The 14,381-nt window shown below is 50.4% G+C and overlaps 1 protein-coding gene across 6 annotated transcripts in view; it reads left to right on the top strand.

The window, feature by feature from the left end:
* The window catches only part of SYNJ2 (synaptojanin 2), a 97,865-nt gene that overhangs the window by 80,542 nt on the left and 2,942 nt on the right, over positions 1-14,381 (top strand). For 4 of the 6 annotated variants that reach the window (XM_046005517.1, XM_046005516.1, XM_046005515.1 and 1 more), the window contains 8 exons: positions 3,506-3,724; positions 3,843-3,921; positions 4,471-4,639; positions 5,071-5,244; positions 7,614-7,748; positions 9,545-9,657; positions 10,744-10,852; positions 13,091-13,242. In XM_046005517.1, coding sequence (XP_045861473.1) covers positions 3,506-3,724; positions 3,843-3,921; positions 4,471-4,639; positions 5,071-5,244; positions 7,614-7,748; positions 9,545-9,657; positions 10,744-10,852; positions 13,091-13,242 — 1,150 coding nt within the window. Of the gene's footprint in view, positions 1-3,505; positions 3,725-3,842; positions 3,922-4,470; positions 4,640-5,070; positions 5,245-7,613; positions 7,749-9,544; positions 9,658-10,743; positions 10,853-13,090; positions 13,243-13,624; positions 13,776-14,381 lie in introns of all 6 variants that reach the window. The other 2 variants (XM_046005519.1, XM_046005518.1) reach the window with 2 other exon arrangements.

The following is a 14,381-nucleotide window of genomic DNA, read 5'->3' as shown; positions in this document are numbered from 1 at the left end:
TCATTGAAATTCCCATAAATGATGTCACTGCACAACTTGCTTTTTTTTTTGTCACTTAATGTCTTTGAGACACAGTCATACAGGTATTAACAGACCTGGCTCATTCCCTCGTAATCGCTGTCCTGTATTCCACTGAATATATCCATGGAATGTACCCATTCACCTGCTGGTAATGTTTTTTTCTAATTTTTTTTTTTCTAACATTTTATCACTACAAACGCCGAAGGGTTTTTAAGTGTTGGATCTGAGTTCTTCAATGCTCTGAGCTGTCGGTTTGGCCTGCCCGTCTTGCATTATGGACGGAACACAGTCGCTGGATAGGTCAGCTCGACGTGTGCTGGGACCAGCCACGGAGGGCGAGTAGTCTCGTGCAGTATCTCGAAAGAGACAGAGGATGGCGTCTGAGGGTGTAAATAGGAAGGATTTGCTCTTCCCATGGCTGCTACCAAAACTCGCCTGTCGTTTTCAACTTCTACAAGGAAAGAAATTAGGAGAGATTCAGTGGTGAAGAGCTGGTCAGCCAGTAGGTGGAAATCTTTAGATATTCTAAATTCTTAAGAAACCTGTTGTTGCAAATACACACCTAGAAACAAACCCTGGGGAATCTCCAGTTACAGGACTTTCTACAGAGAACTCTAGGTTTGCTAGTTCAGTGAGTGTCTTTAGAAGCAACTCCTTTAACCACTACTCCCTGAAAGACCTTGTATACTAGGCCCTGTTCCTGGCACTGAGGATTGACAGAGAACGAAACAGACAAGACCACATTCCTGGGAAATTGTCTAGTGAGGACAGACAGACAGTAAACCAATGTGGAAAGAAAAATGGTAATGACAAGACTCAGAAAAAGGGTTGGCGTTCAAGGAAAGCCTTTCAGATAGGATAACCATGGCAGCCAGACCTGAAAGAAGAGAGAGTGTGAGCCATAGCGGTGTCAGGGAGAGAGCATTCCAGGGTGAGGAGCGAGGCCGTGAACCTTCAGGGAGTCCTAGGAGCTGGGGAGCAGCGCAGGCCGTGTGGAAGCCTGTGGGCCCAAGAACGTGGGGTTCGGGTTTTCCTCAGGCTGAGGAGTGGCCTCATCTGACGAGGTGTTGACAGAGTCAGCCAAAGAGAGTGCAGTGGGTCCAAGGGAGAAGTTGGCGCAGTAGGCAAGGGAAGAAACAGTGACAGCCTTGGACCAGGTGGTCACGGGTCCCCATGGCGAGACGTGGTTGGGTTCTGGATAGATTTTGAAAGTGAAGCCCACAGAATTGCCTCAAGGTTGGATAGTGTGTCGCACGTGCGTGTGTGTGTGTGTGTGAGAGAGAGAGAGAGAGAGAGTGGGGGGGGACTTGAGAAGGCTCCCAGAGCTGGGCCTGAGCAGCCAGAAGGACAGAGTCACCTTCGCCCGGCTGGGACGCCGGGAGCTGGTTTGAAAGGGCGTCTTCGACATTTGCGGATCTTTCGGGTGACAAAAGCAGAGCCCTGTTACTGGCCGTTAGGGGAAACATACGGGCGCAAACAAACCCTCCATAGCTCCTCTGAGACAATGTCTATAATGGTCTGTTAGGTGTCTTCTGCATTTTCCACGCGTGTTAGAAGCTTTTACACCAAAATGTTAGCCTGTGTGTGGTGTGTGCCCGGTGCTGACACCTTTTTACACTCACACACGCGTGCACACGCGCGCATAGAGAACATTAGGATTATATCTTGCAGACTTACCATGTTGCCTTACTGCATTTATTTTATATTAAGATTTTTTTTATTTGATAGAGATCACAAGTAGGCAGAGAGGCAGGCAGAGAGAGAGGGGGAAGGGAAACAGGCTCCCCGCCGAGCAGAGACCCTGATGCAGGGCTCGATCCCAGGACCTTGGGATCATGACCTGAGCTGAAAGCAGAGGCTTTAACCCACTGAGCCACCCAGGCGCCCCTGCATTTATATTTTTAAGTTAAACGTTTTATGTTGAGGTAATTCTAGACTGGCATGCGGTTGTAAGGAATAATACGGGGAGCTTGGGTACGCTTTCCCCAGAGCCCATGGTGAGGAGATCCTGTCACTCTGTAGCAACAAAGTCACTGTCAAGATACAGAACATCTCCTTCACCACAGGGTGCCTCCCGGTGCCTTTCCACAGCCCTCTGCTCCCTAACCCCTGTCCGCCACTGCTCTTTTTCTCCCTTTCCATAATTTCATCATTCTAAGCATGTTACATGAATGGGATCAAAATGAGGGGGACTGGCTTTTCCCCGCCAACCTCATCTTCTGAGATTCGCGCAGTCGTCCCACTTCTCGTCTGCTTCTCCGTAGCCATTTGCATTCCTGCTGGGGCGCGCGGCCCGCGGGCATCTGCACCTGCTTCCCTCAGCACGTGTGGCTTCTGGGAAGAGGTTTTCTGCCTCTCACGTAGTGCATATCCCGGCATCAGATTTTCCCCATCTTCTTTCTTCTTCTAGACGCCCCCCCAAGAAAACCCCCAAAACCAAAAATCTAACAATTGCAACATAAATGTGTGAAACGCACACTGATTATCATTCACATCGCGGTTTTGCCGTGTCCCTGGTTTTCAGGGTTACCGCCATACGATCTACTATTGTCTCCTCTGTTTTGTTTCCTCTTCACACTGTATTGTAAATGCCTTCAAGAAGATTACATAATCGAGGCACCCGGGTGGCTCCGATGGTTGGGCGTCTGCCTTTGCCTGTGGTCATGATCCCAGGGGCTCTGGGATCAAGTCCCGGGTCGGGCTCCTTGCTCAGTGGGGAGCCTGTTTCGCCCTCTGACTGCTTCTCGCTCTGCTCTCTCTCTCTCTCTCTGTCAAATAAAAATCTTAAAAAAAAAAAGATTACATTATTTTCATAATAGAGGATTTCCTAAGTTTTTGCAAAGGGAGTAAACCCTGTATCACAATGGCAATAAAGGATGACTGCATTATTTCCTGCTGATTTGTTTTCCTGGTGTGTCAACTTGGCTTCTCTAACATTATTCTTATTGGTTGTATAAAATATTATCATATGGCTGCACCGTAACCGTTTCCCTATTATGGCACAGTTCGCGTTTCCCCTTTCTCTTTTGATCAACACTGCTGTAACGTTTATCCTTGCGTACAAGTCTTTATATGACTCTCTGATCACTTTCTTAGAACAAAGTCCTAGAATTAAAATTAGTAGGTTGAAAGAGATGAACATTTTTGAGATTCTTAACAGCAATTGCCAAATAGCCCTCCAAAAACTTGAACCCCTAGCAAAGGGGAATTCCCACCTCTCTCCATCCTCAGCAGTACTGAGTCATACCATGTAGAAAAATCTCTGCTAAGAGCTGGCGCTGTTTTCTCCAAATCATCCTTAGGCAAGAATGCCAAGACAATGCTAAGATTGGCCAAAGATCGAGTCGGAAGGCCTAGGACAGGACGGCCAGGCACCGTGCCGGGCTGGGGCCGTGGATATCAGCTCTTGACAGCGGTTCTCTGGGGCTTGAGCCCTCCTCGGCCCTGTCACCCATCACCTGTCTTCCCTCCCTGTCTCACGCAGACCCGTGCTGGCAATCGTGGAGGTGGAAGTTCAAGAAGTTGATGTGGGTGCTCGGGAGACGGTGTTCCGGGAAGTGTCCTCTTTCCAGGGCCCCCTGGATGCCACCGTCGTCGTCAACCTTCAGTCACCGACCTTAGAAGAGAAAAACGAGTTTCCTGAAGATGTGCGCGCAGAGCTCATGCAGACCCTGGGCCATTACGGGACCATCGTTCTTGTCAGGTAACTAGCGCCTGGCTGGGGCGGGTCCCGTGTGCCTCTTAGGTATACGGCCACATCCAGGACCACGAGAGCTGCCGATCGGTGTTGGCGTTGACTTGGAACATCTCATTTATTCCAGGATCAACCAAGGGCAGATGCTGGTGACTTTTGCAGACGGTCACTCAGCTCTCAGCGTCCTGGATGTGGATGGTATGAAGGTGAGTCATGCTCGGTGCCCCATGGCACGGGGCTGCTTACTCCCCAGAGTTTTCTCGGGCACCACGTGAGGGCAGGAGCTCACTAGCACCCTTCCTTCTGGTGTCTGTTCCTGGTCTCCTCGTTGAGGTCTCTAATGTCCGGCCCTAGCCACTTGCAGAATCTGGAAGGAAGAGCAAGTGTTAGGGGGTAGATCCCCCTGAATCACTGGGTCTGTCCCGGCTCACATTTGCACGTGGGAGGGCATTGGCTGTTCTTCTCATTAGATGGTGTATTTTGGAATCTGCAGTGTACAGGTAGTTTCCATTTCGGTAATACCCTGGTTTTACGTTCACATGGGATGAAAGCTGGAGATGATGATTCAACGTTTAGTTAGACCAAATGTGAGCTCTGCTGATCTTGCCTGAGGTCTAGGCCCTCCACTTTTCTTGGCCACACAGGAAGATCGGCCTACTCCTGATGCATGAGTTTGAGCCGGATGCCCTTTGAGAGCAAAGGAGGTGGTTCTAAGGTCCGTACTCCCTTCTCAGATGGCCACTCTGTCCTCGCAGGTGAAAGGTAGAGCCGTGAAGATCAGACCAAAGACCAAGGACTGGCTGAAAGGTTTGCAAGAGGAGATCATCCGAAAACGGGATAGCATGGCCTCCGTGTCTCCCACTGCCAATTCCTGTTTGCTGGAGGAAAACTTCGACTTCACAACTCTGGACTATGAGTCGGAGGGTGAGTGGTTCTGCAAGGATCTCTTGGTCATTGTGGCGAGGCCAGCAGGCAAGAAGTTCCAGCAACCAGCGTCAGATTTTCAAGACCCCTTCTCACACCTAAAGGTGACAGAGGGTCCTTGGGGCACACGCACTGTGTTCCCCGAGCTAAGCTGGGCACTGTGCACGTCTGGGGGGGGATGCCTGAAGTGGCAGTAAGACCTGGAGCCGTCTGAAATGACAGAACAGTGGCTTTGAGGCTGTCTGGGCTGTGTGCTCACTCCGTGTCTCAGGCCTGAAAGGAATTGGGGTTCTGTACCAGTTGACGCGTGGGTGCCCCCGGGCTGCCGGAAGCTGGGCCGCAGGCCTCCTGACGCCGAGCAGCAAGCCCAGATGGTGAGCAGACCCCATGCCATTTACCTTCATTGTGTGCTGTGACATTTCCTTTCCAAGGGGATATTCTCGAAGATGACGAAGACTATTTGGTGGACGAGCTAAGTCAGCCTGTGGTCTCGGACGGGGAGATGGGCGGGGACGGCCTCTCTGAAGCCCCCAGCTCCACAGCCGCGGTCCCTGGCAGCAAGTCACCTGCGCTCAACAAAAAGAAGCAGCACCCGACCTACAAAGGTAGCTTGGCCCTTCCCTTTTCTAAAGAGCCTCGGGCATCGAATCCGCTCTCTCTCTCAGTGCCAGGGCTTTGCAAGAGGCCACAATTATGTGCTCACAGCCCACGCCAGGGCTGAAACCACAAGTCCTAGCAAGTGGGTGGAAACTGGGCTCTGGGCCCGTATCCAGCTACCACCACATTGTCTTTCTCCAGTGCTTTTTATTTACCTATTTTTTTTTTTTTTATAACCGCTGGTACCGCTATAGCACACCAGATCCGTGGTAATTCCTGTTTCCTCCGGGTGTTTAAATGGCCACAGCCCTGAACTGGTTTTACATTTGTAATTCCGTTTTTCCTCCCCACGATGTTTGTTTCAATCCCATAAGAGACATAATTATTTTTTTACGGAAATATAATTGACATGCCACGTTATGTAGGTTTCAGGTGTATAACGTAGTGCACCGGTAATTCTGTACATTACACTGTGTGCGGTTACCATCTGTCCCCATAGAATATTGAAACAGTGTTATTGACTGTATTCTCTACGCTACACTTTTCACCGCTGTAACTGACTTATTTTAAATAGGAAGTTTGTGTCTCTTAATCCCCGTCACCTACCCACACCTCACCCCCTAGGGCACCACCAGTCCTCTGTAGGTAGGAGTCTCTTTCTGGGTTTGGGTTTTGTTTTCGTTTTTGTGTTTGGCTGTTGTTTGTTTGACTTTTTTAGATTCCACGTGTAAGTGAAATCATACTTGTCTTTCTACATCTGATGTATTTCACTTAGCACAACCTCTGGGTCTATCATCTATATCCTGAATGTGGGGCGGGGGGGGGGGGTCTGGTTACATTCCTGTAACATGTTATTACACAGTAATATGATACATTAGCATCATTCCATCATTCGAGACTTAAGCAAAGAGGGACAGAAAGTCCCGCAGATTAATGCAAAGCCCTAGGTTACATAGTGTGATGGCCCTTTCGAATAAGGTGTAAAGCCGGCTGGCCTTTCCCGGGCTGGAAAGGAGGGCTGGCTGTGCTCCAGCCCCAGACTCTGCCATGGCCACGAGAGCCTTCCCGCTGGTGCTCACAGTGCCTCCCCCATTGGAGGAAAGCTCTGTCTAGTAGGTTCGGAAGGTTGCCATGAGCTGCAGCTGAGAATACAGAATAGGCTGAAAGTGAATTGAGAGGCTTCCCAGGGAAGGTAATTTGCCGGGAGAGGCGCAGACACCCCCAAGTCCCTTTGTGCCATGGTCCCAAAGATGGTTAGGAGCCTGGCTGCACTGAGCCATCGGGAGCTCTTAAAGGTACACTTGCTGAGCCCCGTCATGGAGATGTGGGTTTGGCGGGGGGTAGGGCTGGGACCCTGGAAATCTGGTATCTCATGAAGCTCCCCGGGTGACTGAGATGCATGGCTGGGTTTGGGGACAGCCGCCCAACCCAGGTGGTTCTGTGCCCTGCACATCCAGAGGGCTCCTGCCCGGATAGAAGGGGCCGAGGGAATGCCCTTCAGACAGCCGGAGGTCCTTTTCTGCAGGAGTGGCCATCGTCCAGTAGGCCCCTTGAGGGGAGGGCACATATGGGCACCAAAGCCTCTTGGAATGAAAAATTAGGAGAGCACGGGGCTATGTGGGTGACCTTGCCACCTGGCGGATGTGAAGGCATGTCCTCGATGCTTCCCATTAGAAGGAGAAGCCCTGCCTCTTCCCAGCTCCAACCTCTGAAATACATGGGTGGAAATGTGAGGGGTGGAGTGTCTGAGTGAAAATAAAATGCAGCGGGCTACGTTGTAGTGTGGGAGAGGAGACCCGCCGTGTTCCTGAACTTACGGGTCATAAATGTATAATAAAAATCGGAGCAGCCACCTCCTCACGCGCCTCCTAGCCTTAGAAGGTATTTGCGGGACAAAGCAGGAGGCCGATCACCTGTGCGGTAGCTGGCAATGGGTGACGGTACTTGGGGCTTGATGGGTGAGCAGGGACCCGCATTCCAGGAGCTTGCCACGAGGTGGCAGGGGCAGAGGCAGAGACTGTTCTCAGCCTCCTAAGCAGCTGTCCTGTGTTAGAGTGAGGAATTCAAACCGAGGGGCTCTGGTCTTCAACTGTCTCCTCTTCTCTGTGTGAGTCTCCTTCGTTATTTCGGAAGGGAATGACCCTAACCCTACGCTTGGACACATCTCCGTGTCTCTCATGTCTGGACAAGAAGCCTTGTCCACAGTTCATCTCCTGTTCCAAGCAGGCACCGGGTGCCGCCCCGCCCTCCCATGCCAGCAGAGAGCGGGGACCCTGCTCTGCGGGAGGGAGGGGGACCCTCCTGCACAGTCGGCTCCGCGCAGACACAGGTCTGAGCCCTGCCTCACGCCTCACTCGCGTTCCGCCGTGTCCTCCAGATGACGCTGAGCTGGTGGCAGGAAAGCCGGAGCTGGAAGCAGGTGGAGATTTCCGGCGCCGTTCTCCAAGCAGGTCTCTGTCGGTGCCCACTCGGCCTCGGCCGCCTCACCCACCGCAGAGACCCCCCCCTCCAAGTAAGACTCCGTTGCTTTCGGCCTGCGGCCGTGCCTCCTGGGAATAACCAGCCCTTTCCCGCTACTCAGCACCTGCCTCTCAGCCGCTGCTGCCTCGCCCGGGTCCCCAGCGCCTTCTCCTCCTCAGGCTCCTTTCTGGGTCGATCCCAGAAATAGTTGTGTTTCTCACAGCGAACTGTGTGATTCTGTTTACCCAGCTGTTGGCCCTCCCGTAGCCGTGGTTTGCTCCGGGCTTTCTGTTGGAGATGGTAGAGAATGGAAAATTGAGGGGGGGCCCAGCAAGCAAAGACCTTCTAGCACCTTCCTCTGCAGCCCCACAGAAGTAGCCTTCTGTCTGCACCTGCTGTCCCCTCCCCTTTTCCCAGGGCTCCCGTGAAGCCTGATATCCGTCACCCCAGGCGTCCCGGCTTCTGTGAGCCCACACCTGCTTTCCTTGGCATTCGGCGGCCTGAGGATGGGCCCTTCCCGGCCCAGCTCCGAGGACAGCACTCCTCTTCCTGTCTCCTCCAGAGCCGTCCTTGGCCCCTCAAGCTTCCCTTAATGACCTGAAAAGACACTGGTGACATGCTTTGGAGCACTTTCTGTTTTACCTCTACTGTTTACTTGCCCCCCCACCCTGAACCCCAAAAGCATGGCAGTTCAGGCTTTACCTTCCCATTGGGTTCATCTTGGCTTACGTCACAATAGTCCTCGATGGCAAGCCGGGAGCACGTGACTTCTTAAGCCGATTCTTTCCTTTTCTGAGTTAAGACTCAGACAATAGAACAATAAATAAAAAGTAAAATTTATATCATATTGTAGAAATTTATAAAAGTAGGTAACTACAAAAAATAAAAATTTTAAGTTCACTTGATGGGCTACAAATAGCAGTTGTTAACCACACGACTTCCAGCCTTTTTCTAATTATATACATCGGGATCTGCACGTGGTTCTTTATGTTTTTTCCAAAACTGGTACCCATTCTGTTTGGTCCTTTGTCTTTCCACATGTTCTTCTTTTTTTTTTTTTAAGATTCCTGTATTTTTTTTTTTTCAAAGATTTTATTCATTTATTTGACAGACAGAGATCACAAGTAGGCAGAGAGGCAGGCAGAGAGAGAGGGGGAAGCAGGCTCCCTGCTGAGCAGAGTGCCCGATGTGGGACTCGATCCCAGGACCCTGAGATTGTAACCTGAGCCGAAGGCAGAGACTTTAACCCACTGAGCCAGCCAGATGCCCAAGATTCCTTTATTTATTTTTAGAGAGGGAGCATGCTCATACCAGTGTCAGGGGAAGAAAGAGAGGGAGAGGGGGCCCCAAGGAGACTCTGAACTGAGCGCAGAGCCCAATGCAGGACTCAGTCTCACGACCCTGAGATCACAACCTGAGCCAAAACCAATGCGCCCCTAAATGTTAGAAATCACAAAATATGATTTCTCAATGACTAGAAGTGTCATTTAATATCATTTATTCTCCTGCTTTGGGATTTTTTCGATTTTGCCCACAAACCATTTTTTAAATGGGGACCGAATAATAGGAGTATATTTTAAAATTGACTTTTATATCAGATTTTTGAATTCCTCCCCCCCCCCCCGGATGTTAGATTAAAATCTGCGCTCAAATAATACTCTCAAGAGAGTAGGCACAAACTGAGAATCAAAAGTGAAAACATCGACCCTGTTGGTGCCCACCTGCCTGCACTGGCTCAGACCCTAAGCGTGTCCGTGGTTGGCCTGGCTCTCGGCTGGCTGGGAATGGGCCTCAAAGCAGCCAAGAACCCACTGAGATTGAGACTCTGCCCCCCCTTCGTTTTCACAGCTGGTTTAATGGTGAAAAAGTCGGCCTCAGACGTGTCCATCTCGTCAGGCACCCACGGGCAGTACTCGATCTTGCAGACGGCCAGACTTCTGCCGGGAGCACCCCAGCAGGCAGTGAGTTTCCCTGTGTTCGGCTCAAAGTGAAACAGACCAGCATTTCAGACCCGAGGGACCTGCCCCATGGTTCCTCTTCAGCCTCTTCTCAGTGAACACAGAGACCTACATTTCCTTACTCTCTGCCTGACCACCAGCTCGTTCCCAGACCCAGAACTCAGGAGCAGATGTGTTACGGGGTTTCTGTGTGGTCATATGGAGTGTTAGAGAGAAAATCGTATTTGATGAAAAATCCCACGTGTCCCTGTGTGGTGGAACTGTTAGTTTCCAGACTCATCTTCTCTCCTTTCCAAGGCTTGCCTTTGACCTTGGTGTAGGGAGCAGGGCTCGGTACAAGGCAAAATAGGACAAATTCAGATCAGTTGTTTTGAGGGAAGAAGCTAAGAAAAGGGGGGTATATGGCACAGTAGGGGAACACTAGTAATGACTAGTAATGAGTGACGGGGGATTTTAGAGATGGAAATTTCTAGAGGATGGCCGTGAGCTGCTCAGGAGGATGGGAGGTGGCAGTCAGTGGACTGGAGGTGAGGGAGGTGAAGCCAGGGTGCTGGGTGGGGGTGAACTGTCCCGGGAGGCTGGACCAGATGCCACGTGTCACAGCAGGAGGCGGGAAGACTCGGGAATGGCTGGTCGATGGTAGTGAAGACAGGTCATCCGTGGCAACCCGGAGGTTTAGGTGAAGAGGGAGAAAGGTGAAGAAGTAGAAAAAGCACTTTCAAGAAGAGAGTGGAAAGGGTTTTAAGAACTATGCTGAGCTGTGGGAAAAGTGGCTTCTGATGATGCTTCCTGGGTTTGACCTGGAAATAGATAGCGGTTTATCCGCATTGCAAAGACCTCTAACCACCCGGTTGAGGAGAGGAGGCTTGTCAGCTGGGAATTACTGCACTCCGCTTCTTGGTATGAGAGCACTTCCTGGAGGAGGAGCCTGGAGGGATGCGGTCTCAATTGGAGTTTGTGTTTAACTCGGGTCTGGTGGAGCTCCGTGCCCCCCACCCCTGCAAACTGATCAGTAGGACGTGAGGGCACCAGGTGAGCCTGTTTTCCTGCTTCCGTTCATATGCTTTTCTTCTTGATTCTGTCCTGAAGCCCAAAGCCAGGACGGGGATAAGTAAACCCTACAACGTCAAGCAGATCAAAACCACCAACGCTCAGGAGGCAGAAGCAGCCATCCGATGTCTCCTGGAAGCCAGGGGCGGTGAGTGTTCTGCTGGCTTCTCCTTCTGGTCTTTTCTTTGCATCTTCCTACTCAAAGGGGCGTAGAAGAGAAAGTAACATTTTTTCCCCCTGGAGGCAGTATTAAATTGGAAGCACCTTTTAGCAACATTTTATAAAATTCCACTACAAATGTTATTGTCCATTTAAAATTATACATTTAAAATTCAGCAAGAATATGGAAATAACCCCAGGATTATTAAGAAGCGCTTTAAGGGAGAGATTGAAATAAACGAAAATGAAGTTTAGAAAAGGATAATGCTCCAGGCACTAACTCATTCTGCCAGCTCCAAAAAAAGAGACAATTTGGGACCCATCCCTATTTCAGGCACAAAACCTTTTGAAATCACCAGCAAGTACAGATTCTTTTTTTTTTTTTGAAGATTTTATTTATTTATTTGACAGAGAGAGATCACAAGTAGGCAGAGAGGCAGGCAGAGAGAGAGGAGGAAGCAGGCTCCCCACGGAGCAGAGAGCCTGATGTGGGGCTCGATCCCAGGACCCTGAGATCATGACCTGAGCCGAAGGCAGCGGCTTAATCCACTGAGCCACCCAGGCGCCCCACAAGTACAGATTCTTTACTGTCAGGCAGGGACCTCTTCCCCACTATGCTGCTTCTTAATTTTTTGGTGCTGTTACTTCTCAGCCCATGTTAATATTACTCATAATCATATTCAAAATTGCTGGTATGAATATTTTTGAGGTTTTGGGAGGTTTTTTGGGTTTTTTTGGCTTTGATTTTGTACGAGGATCTTTTTTTGGACATGAGAGATTATACGCTCTGAAGAGCCCATCGCAGCTGTCTGCTTGCTTTTAGACAAGGTATGTGACTTATTTGGAATCCCAAGTAACATTGAAGGAGGACATGAATTAAGAGGTCAAGAAACACTATTGTAGGGTAACAGTATCATGGATGGTTCCTTTTTTTATTAAAATAATAATAATGCAATGGTATGGATGTAACCAGCCATGTGACCACCAACTGATGAATGAATAAAAGGTTGTGTAATCATAGAATGGAATATTATTCAGCCATGAAAAAGAATGTATTCATATATATGTTTTATCATGGGTGAATCTTGACCATACTATGCGGAGTAAACGAAGGTAAACACCAAAGGTTATTTATTATATGATCCCGTTTGTTTGTTTATTTATTTATTTATTTATTTGAGCACATCAGCAGGGTGGGAAGAGGAGAGAGAGAATCTTAAGCAGACTCCATGCCCAGTGAGGAGCCCAGTGCGGGGCTCAGTCTCACAACCCTGAAATTCTGACCTGAGCCTAGATCAAGAGTCGGATGCTTAAACGACAGAGCCACTCAGGCACCCCTGTCTGATTCCATTTATAGGAAGTGTCCAGAATAGGCAAATCTATACAGAGAGAAAGTTACTGGTAGTTTCCAGGGCTTGGGGGAGGAGGGAGGGGTGGAGGGGTGACTGCTAATGGGAACAGGGTTCCTTTTTGTGGTGATGAGGATGTTCTAGAATCAGATAGCGGTGACAGTTTGTACAACTCTGGGAATTTACTAAAAAACAAAACAAAAAAACACTGAATCGTAACCTGAAAAAGAGTGACTTTCATGGCATGTGAATTATATCTCAGTAAAGCTACTTGTTAAAAGTGTTCTGTGATGGGGCGCCTGGGTGGCTCAGTAGGTTAAAGCCTCTGCCTTCGGCTCAGGTCATGATCTCAGGGTCCTGGGATCGAGCCCCGCATCGGGCTCTCTGCTCTGCGGGGAGCCTGCTTCCTCCTCTCTCTCTGCCTGCGTCTCTGCCTACTTGTGATTTCTCTCTGTCAAATAAATAAAATATTAAAAAAAAAAAAAAGTGTTCTGCGAATGTAGAGGTTAGAAGAGGTTTGAGGTCTGAGATCTACCCAGGATCCCAGCCCAGCATTTGCTTGGTCAGAAGCCCTGCTGAGATTTTGAGACATTTCAGATCACCTCCCCAGAGAAATACACACAGCCATAAAACGTTGCACATAACGTCTGGGCCCCACTGATGCCCTGTGAAGACCATCCTCGTTGAGAAGGTGAATGTGAAAAGCTGGGGGCTGAACCCAGCTGCTGGTCCTAACAGCTCAGATTTTTTTTGTTTTTAGAAAAAAAGGAAATATGTTGACTTAGCAAATTACTCATAGGATGTGAACTGCCTGAAGATTAAATCAGGCAGCGAATCTCCCTGCCCCCTTCAGCTGTCCGTACACCTGTGTGTTTCAGGTGCCCCAGGAGAAGCCCTAAATGCCACAGCCCTGAGGGACCCAGGCCCTTCCAAACCAGAGCCCTCAGCAGGGGTGGCCCCGCTCCTGCCCCGGCGGCCTGCGCCCAGAGTCCCTGCCATCAAGAAGCCAACCTTGAGGAGGACAGGGAAGGTAAGAAGCTGTAGCAAAGCCTCTTGCTGCCGAGGTGCTCCTGTATCTGGGGAGAGGAGGCCCAGACACGGCCCCGTCCGTGGGGACACTGCGTGGCCATCGCTTCCTCTTTCGCATCCCTGCCGTGTCCTTGGCTCTCGCTGAGCAGAAAAACCAGGAGTCTCTCCCGGCGATGGAACAGCCGGGAGGTATCAGGCCTCCCAAATGTTCTACTGGAGCCCCCAAACGGAGCCCCTGTGGGATGGCGTGTGTCTGTGTCGTGTGCACATGGTTGCACGGGTCCAGATTTTTGTTCGACGCTCGGTGGATTCGCAGGGTGGACACGCTCTGCGTGGCCTCTGGTACCGGGGCCTGGACATTTCTCTTGCCGCTTTTCTTGCAGATTGTGTTTTGCTCTCGCTCTCAAGCTTCTCAGCCTTGCTTGCTGCTTCAGAGACATGAGTTTGTCAGGACAGTGGCAGCCCAAAGACTGGCACCTCTAGAGACATCTGGATCTTCCGTTTGATCTCGGTGTTCTAGTAACGGGACCCTCGGTAATCCGCCGGCTGGCCCTGCCCAAGTGGCTGCCGCTTTTCCGCCTGTACAACGTGTGTGATGAGGCTCTGGCGCTTGCTCTGTGTTCTCGCACTGTGTCTGCCCCGCGTTTGCACCTCGTGTCTGCCCATCTGCCCTGCCCCCTTCCAAAGCAGACCTCCTTCCTCCTCCTCTTCCCTGGGCCTGCTCTGTCTTGTCTTTTAAAAGCCGGGACAGAAATGGGTCCTTCTCCCAGGCGGCGGAGCAGGAGTTCACAGTCAGAGGCTGGTGGGGAAGGATTGTGTCTGCGGTTCGTTTGCTCAAGGATCGGAGGGAACGTGGAGATGCTGATGCTTTAGGATAGAACAGCTCCTTTGGTGCAAAAGCTCCCTTTGGCCCCGAGCCGTTGTTTTGCGATCTTTTTGAGTCAGAACCAAGGACATGATGTTCCTGTGCGAAATTTGCCCTCTACTGTAGTGAAATATCAAATACCAGCGGATCTGTTAGCCCTTTGATGAGCCTAACGCCCTCACAAAAGTTCCTCCGACCTCGCGTGGCACACGTTGAGTTGTCAAAGCTGGCGCCCCCGAGAAGATCGTTTTCGCAGGTTCGCTTTTCATAAAGGA

Source organism: Meles meles, chromosome 5 (genome assembly GCF_922984935.1).
Source record: "Meles meles chromosome 5, mMelMel3.1 paternal haplotype, whole genome shotgun sequence".
Taxonomy (NCBI): Eukaryota; Metazoa; Chordata; class Mammalia; order Carnivora; family Mustelidae; genus Meles; species Meles meles.
The sequence above is the reverse complement of the archived record's forward strand: the minus strand, read 5'-3'. Positions and strand labels throughout refer to the sequence as shown.